Source organism: Gossypium hirsutum, chromosome A10 (assembly GCF_007990345.1).
Source record: "Gossypium hirsutum isolate 1008001.06 chromosome A10, Gossypium_hirsutum_v2.1, whole genome shotgun sequence".
Taxonomy (NCBI): Eukaryota; Viridiplantae; Streptophyta; class Magnoliopsida; order Malvales; family Malvaceae; genus Gossypium; species Gossypium hirsutum.
The window spans coordinates 29,475,056-29,482,098 of record NC_053433.1 but is presented as its reverse complement, the minus strand read 5'-3'; the positions used below and the strand labels follow the sequence as shown (position 1 = coordinate 29,482,098).

Sequence of the window (7,043 nt, the reverse complement as noted above, 5' to 3'; positions counted from 1 at the left end):
AGAAGGGAAAAAATTAAAGAAAAACAACCCACTTTCTTGCCCATAGGCAAGCGCACCACCACCATCAGAATTACTAATCTAATCAATTCATGAATTAGTAGCACGAATATAAAATAATAATAATTACTAATTAAATTAAACTAAAACAACGATAATAAAATTAATTAACTAAAAATAAACCTAAGTTAAGTTATTGGCTTTGTGAGCTATTCTAGCATAGTTTCAGCTTTGCGAGCTATTCTAGCCTAGATCCAGTTGTGTTATCTGATTATTAACTAAATCAATAATTACCCTTACTTAAGTACTTACCACCTTTATCTAGGGATATCCTTTCAATCTTATCTTCACTAAAGATTACCATCTAAGATACCCTTTCTGTCTTACCTAGGCACACAAATACCCTTTCTATCTCACCGTTTGGCGCAAGTTTTATTCAGCATGATACTTTTTCAGTCTCATTTGTCTAGATATTCTACTAGGATCATCCATCTTAGTATACTAAGTCTCTTAAATAAATACCTAATTTTAGGTTATTATTTACTTGATCAATTAACCAGATTAAACTGTTGAATATGCTCATGGATTAGGATTTTCGATTAACAAAGTTAAAGAAAGATAGATAAATAATAAAATAAGAAAAGAGATAGAGAATGTTCATGGATTCATCGATGTAAAACCGCAGCTCCGGAACAATCTCCGCTCATGATAGTCTAACTTCAAAATAGGATTTCTCGATTAAGCGAACATAAAAAATAAATCTAAGTGAAAACTGTAGAGAAATAAAAATTGAAAGCTAAGCAATAATCTCTGTTCAATCCCCTTTGAATCTGGTTATAATGTTGTTTATATAGACAAAAATAAAAATACTAAATTTCTCCTTCATTTATAATGAAAATTAGGGTTTTAAGTTGGAAAAGTATCCCTAATTGCCTTTAAATTCGCAGCCGACGTGCAGAAGAATTTTTTGCTGCACTGAAGCAGTGTTGCAGCATCCAAATCCAATGTTGCAGCATCTAGTCAGTGTCTGACATCTAATTCTAGTGTCATGACATCATGGCAATTTTGTCCTATGAATTTGTTTTTGCTTTGATCTTCAGTGTCGCGAAATTGGCAGTAGTTTCAACCCAAATGTGCACTTTTAGCTCCTGATCTATCCTACACAACCACAAAACCTTATTTAGATATCAAAATATTGTAAAAACTATAGAAAAACATAATTCACTAAATCAAATAATAAAAACATAAATAAATACTAAAATGTGTTGATTTAGTTTATTAAATAAGCTAAAGTTAGTGAAAAAGGATGTAAATAATAACCTAGATCATAGCTAATTAATCGCGTGATTTGCCATACTAAAATTCTAACCCTGTGACACAATGCGCATAGGTCACCTTTTCAAGCACCTAATAGGACACTCTTGTTTTGTGAACCCACCACATTTCCAATCATTGGGCTCTTAACAAAATTGAAAAACAAAACCCCTATTAGAAACAATAACGACCTGTTGAAGGGCCCACTAATTTTTAACGAATGATAGCTCACAAACTTCTTTCAGTTGAGTCAGTCTCAAGCATTTCTATTTTTTTAATTTCCAAACTTCTTTTATGGAGTCTAACTATTTGTCAGTTATTGAGTGCATATAGTTTTTTTCCCTTTGTATTCTAAAACAATGGTTTTTTACATGTGTGAATTTGTTTTTCTTTTATAGTAAATATTTAAAAGTGAGAAATTAGCTAATTTGGCCTTGATTCAATTGGCAAAAGTAGAGGCTTTAGGTCTTAAGTATACAAGTTTGAGACACACATTCGCAATTTTATGTGTGGGTCTCGAAGTCTCACTATGTACGACTACATGTGTGGGTTTAGCTCAATTAGTTTAGATTGTTGATTTTTTTCTGAATTGTACACGTCATTAGTCTAGTCGTGTTGTAACGGTTTGATTCTACTTTATGATTTATTGAACAATTTTTATTATAATAGTTTGATACTTGTGATTATTTAAATTTAATATTTATATTTGTATTTTGATTATAGTGGCCACACCTAAAAAAAAGTGAGAAAATTAATTACTTAGTGCCTTCCCATGAAAATTCCAAAACCTCAAGTAATAAAATCCATAGGCTTTCAGCATTCGAGGATCCTAATTTTCTGTTCAATCAAACATTAATTTCCCTTTTTCTCATTGAAAATTCTTCATCAAGAGGTTATCAACCTAAAAGTTTTGAACTAAAATCATGCCTATCCATACAAATAATAAATAAGCAAATTTTATTCTTATAAAATTCGATAAAAATTCTTTCTCACAACCTTTTTAATTTATTAATTTTTTTTGTTAAAAGAGATAAATAAATAAATAAATAAAAAGCTTCTATTCATGGGGACCTTGCTGCTAAACAAGATAAAGAAACAAGCTTCCTGTTTTCTTCAAGAAAAATACAAAAATGCAAGGATTGCTTTCAGTGATGTTACAGCTGCAGAATTGTAAGTGTATTGCCTATCAATCTATCTAAGGTGAAGGTAGGAATTTTTTGGTTGCGAATGCGAGATAAAGTTATAAATTTTGGGGTCAAAATTAAAAGTTGTGTTAAAAAATCTTAAATTAATTTATTAAGTTTGGGGAGGTGCCAGGATAACAATTTTTCCATTAACCAAGGAGCGAGGCCCTGAGTGATATTATTGTTTTTCTATTTCCAATAAATAATCTGGAAAATTAATGAAGATTTGACTATGATTTTGTGAAGATTGGCTGAAGAAGCAACAAACAATGATCCATGGGGGCCTGATGCTAGAACAATGACTAAGATATCTGAGGCATCTTTTAACATGAATGATTATTGGAGAATTGTTTATGTTCTACACAAAAGGTAAAGCAACAATTTGGTTAAGTTACAATTTAGAGATAATAATTTATATTATAAAAAATTTCAATTATTTGAATTTTTTTTTTACTTATCAAATAAGAGATTACATCAAATTCAATTAAAATCAAATAAGAAAATATTGTTATCAATTTTTTTCGAATTTTTTATAGTACCATAATCAATATGGTGTAGGTTGGATCATATTGATTGGAAGCATTGGAGACAATCGTACAAAACATTGACACTCCTTGAGTTCTTACTAACTCATGGCCCTACAACTATTGCTGAAGAATTTCTTTGTGATTCTGGGGTTATTGAAGAGCTTGGAACTTTTACACATGTTGATGAGAATGGGTACACTTTGATTCTTATCAACTTCTTTTTGGATTTTGTATTTAGATTAAGTAACCTGAATATTGAGCTAAATTTAAAAATCAACTACATCAATTTGATTCTAGTTAATTTAATTATAAAGTCAATAATCTAAATTCAAACTTGTAACTAAGTTAAATCCAAAATTATTTGAACTTGAAGTAGGGGCGAAGTCCGAAAATATTTTTTGAAAATAAAATTAAGTTGTATATTTTTATAATAATAAAAATACATTTTTATCATTTTAATAGTCTATATCTTTATAATTTAAAAAAAAAATTTCTTTTTACTAGACCGTGTTGGAAATTTTTCAACGGGCCGAGTCCCCTGCCGGCCCTTGGCTCTTCCATTGACCTGAAGTGATTAGAGCTGAAATGATTCAAACCTATCGTATGGACAATAAGAGGCTAAAATCTGAATGACCCGAACACCAAAAAGAAAAAAGAAAAGCTCTTTTTTGGTGTGTTTAACGTGTATATTATTGTTTCACTGTTAGGTTCAATTGGGGTCTAAACATGCAGAAAAGATCAGATAAAATCCTAGAACTGCTAGGAGGAGGGGAAGCATTAACACAAGCAAGATTAAAAGCCCTGAAAACAACAAAAGAAATCAAAGGATTTGGCAATACAACAACTCCATCTCCTCCATCATCATCAACATCATCTTCAGATTCATCAAGAGCTTCCACTTCATCATTCGGCTCATTTTTCACATCAGCTTCCACACTCACTGATATAAACGATCCCTACATGGACAGTTTGGAAACCCCAATATTGGCTAAAAATGAAAGCTCTTTTGATGAGGAGAAAGCTCTTGAATTCCCCTCATCAGAGGATGAAAGTTTCAAGTGCATGCACCTTTGGGATTGCCCTCCCATTCCTGAAAAAGGGTCTTTGTTAGAATCTGATGGAAGTGAAGAAAACGACACCAAATCAGAAGGTTTCATCACTGATATCTGCTCCAAACTTGGAATCAGTCCTTCAAAAACAACTGCTGCTGCTGCTCAAAAAATGGCTTTCAGGAGCTTTTCTGATGCTGGAAATGTTGCCAAAAATAAATTTGGTCGCCAGTTTTCTCTGAGATTTTGATTAATTTATGTTTTCCTTTTTTAAAAATGGAAAAAAGCATATGTGCTTATTTAAATTATAGTATAATTTTGTTGTATATATACATAAATTTGACTTGTAAGTAACAAATATACTTTATCCGTGCCTTGTACCAGTTTGCAAGGCAGGATTAATGGATTAGACTTGTATGCCTAAAGAAATAGCAAAGTTTGATAGTTCCTTCTTTTGTTTTTATAATTGTTTTCTGCGAAATCGGATTTTTTTTTAAGAGACGCTCTAGCTTAATTATAAAAATTTAAAGTGATTCAACCATATTTAATTATGTATTAATTTATAATTCATTATTTTTGAAGGAATTAAATAGAATTCTTTTTCATATTTAGGGGAGTTAAAGTGAAAATTTATCAAATATTATCTTTCAATTTTATTATTTTTAAAGAGATTAAACTAAAATTTTACATTTTTAAGGGGCCAAAGCTCCTAACAGCCCCTAGCTTCACTTTTGGTATATATATACACACCAAGTATTATTTCATCTTTTTATTTTATTTATAAGATATAAGAGTTGTTCAGAGATCAAATTTGAGATTGATATAATTCAAAACTATTTTTTTAAAGTAAAAAAAGTGTTGATGATAATTAGTAAAGAAAAGAGTGTCATTACACCCACCCACCGAAGAAAAAAAAATGTGTTGATGATAATTAGTAAAGAAAAGAGTGTCGTTACACCCACCCACCGAAGAAATGATTGGTCAAGCACATCAGTGCCATAATTACGACTCTTAGAAATAGAAAAGAAACAAAGCAACGAAAGCAAGAAAACCATACTAAACTGATTGAAAAAAAAACCTAATCAACAAATAGATGAAATGGCGCCCCAAGAAATCCACAAACAATCACCACTAGTTTGAAAATTGAGCAGCTTCTCTTCCCATCTCAACTGACGTTCCCATCTCAACTGACGATGGCATCTCGACGATTTAGTCCAACATGCTCTTGCTAATCTGGCCTCCTCAGAGTACCCAAGATGAACCATTTCTCCGACGTTAAAAAACCCATATAACAGCCTATTTTCAGTGAACTCAGAAAAGTGGTTTCGAGACCACAAATCTGACGAGAAAATTTTTATTTTCTTATTATTTTAATGTCTACAGAATGTTAGTAGTATCGTATAAAAAATTGTTACGAAATTTTGACATTTGGCTGCTTAATTTAGTAAAAAGGACTAAATTGTAAAAGGTAAAAAAGTAGAGTTCTATAAGTTAAAGGAGTCTAATTGTTATGAAATTTAAATGTGAATGGGTTTAAATGTTAATTAGACAATTTATGTGGATAGTGGACATCCATGGTTTTATTGAAATTATTAAAATTTTTAAAGGGTAAAAAGGTAAATGAGTAAATAAAGATTAAATTAATTAAAACAAAGTGTTCATCTTCTTCATATGATGAAACAAAACTAATTTTGGCCATTGGAGAAGAGGGAGCTTTCAGTTGAGCTAGATTTGTGTGCATGATGAGTTTTCAAGCCCCGTTTTTAATGATATTTATGTTTTTGGGATCGTTATCGCTTAATATAGCTAGCCTGGGGACTAATTTGAAAAAATATTAAATATTTAGGGTTTGGACATGAATATTTTTTTATTATTCTTGAAGTTTAATGAAAGATTATGAGTCCTTGTAGATAAATAAACAAGTTTTGTAAAATGATTTTTTATGAAAATGACATTTAGGGACTTAATTGTAAAAAGGTTAAAATGCTAGGGGAGATTGTAATTATGCATAAATGTGAATTATGGATTGGATTGAATGTTTGAGATAGATTGAAACACTTAATTGAATATAATTTTTTTATTTAGATCAAGAAAAATCTCAATCAAATCTAAACCGAAGAAAGGCAAAAATCACAGATTAGCTCGATCGTACTTTTACACTCTAGCTATCGATGTAAGTTCATAGTATTTCTATAAGAAATTGAATTTCTACTTCTTTTGTTTACAATATAGTTATGTAATTATTTGCTTACACTTAATTATTCCCTAAATTGAACATTCGTGCCCCTGTTTGTACTTCGGTACCCCTGAATTGCACATACATGCCCCTTTTTACACTCTGGTAACTTCAAATCTAGTAAAATAAGAGTTGCATTAAATTCTTGTTAAGTTAAAAGATTGACTATGTTCTTATTAAGCTCTATAAGCTTATACATTTTTGTGTATTGTTTTGTAGATTGTTATTGATAACTTTTGGACAGATCGAATCTTCGGGTCACACTATCCACCAATGTTGGTGATTTTTGTGCTCCTTAGGGTTGTGGCATGTATATGTGGCTATATAGGCTGTTATGGTACATTTTGACAAAATACTAAACTAAGTTGTTAGGCACTTTACTAAGGTTGTAAATAGGTAACTTTTTGGTACAATTAGAATGGTATTAAAGTATACACTTGTGGTTTGTCTTGGCTTGTTGGTGAATTAAGTTGCTATGCTAGAAATGGTCTTAATTGTTCTATGTTTTAAGATGATATGAAACTAGATCTGTATGTTGGAAGTAAGGTTAATTATGCATATGTTTTGGTAAGTTTGTTTGATTGTGATTGAGGTACCTTATAAGGCATATTGGTTTAATGGATTTTGGATATTTTGAATTGGTCAAATTAAGCATGTTTTGGTAGGTTTTTGGTGCATTGATCATGTGTATACAGTTTGTAGGTACTTGTTGGAATGGGTAAAAGGAATGGCTTGA

At 30.7% G+C, this 7,043-nt stretch overlaps 1 protein-coding gene across 1 annotated transcript; it reads left to right on the top strand.

Annotated features, from left to right (window-relative positions):
• The first annotated feature begins 2,324 nt into the window (after positions 1–2,324).
• On the top strand, positions 2,325–4,515 carry LOC107896156 (epsin-3). The gene is made up of 4 exons (XM_016821278.2): positions 2,325–2,481; positions 2,742–2,864; positions 3,054–3,215; positions 3,730–4,515. The coding sequence occupies exons 1-4, from the start codon at positions 2,375–2,377 to the stop codon at positions 4,319–4,321; spliced, it is 984 nt and encodes a 327-aa protein (XP_016676767.1). The 5' UTR covers positions 2,325–2,374; the 3' UTR covers positions 4,322–4,515.
• Positions 4,516–7,043: the final 2,528 nt, after the last annotated feature.

Excerpts from the sequence above, each read along its gene's own strand:
- LOC107896156 (XM_016821278.2), top strand. The coding sequence starts at position 2,375 with ATGGGGACCTTGCTGCTAAACAAGATAAAGAAACAAGCTTCCTGTTTT. Across the intron at positions 2,482-2,741 it reads GATGTTACAGCTGCAGAATT|ATTGGCTGAAGAAGCAACAA; the intron begins GTAAGTGTATTG and ends GATTTTGTGAAG. Across the intron at positions 3,216-3,729 it reads ACACATGTTGATGAGAATGG|GTTCAATTGGGGTCTAAACA; the intron begins GTACACTTTGAT and ends TTTCACTGTTAG.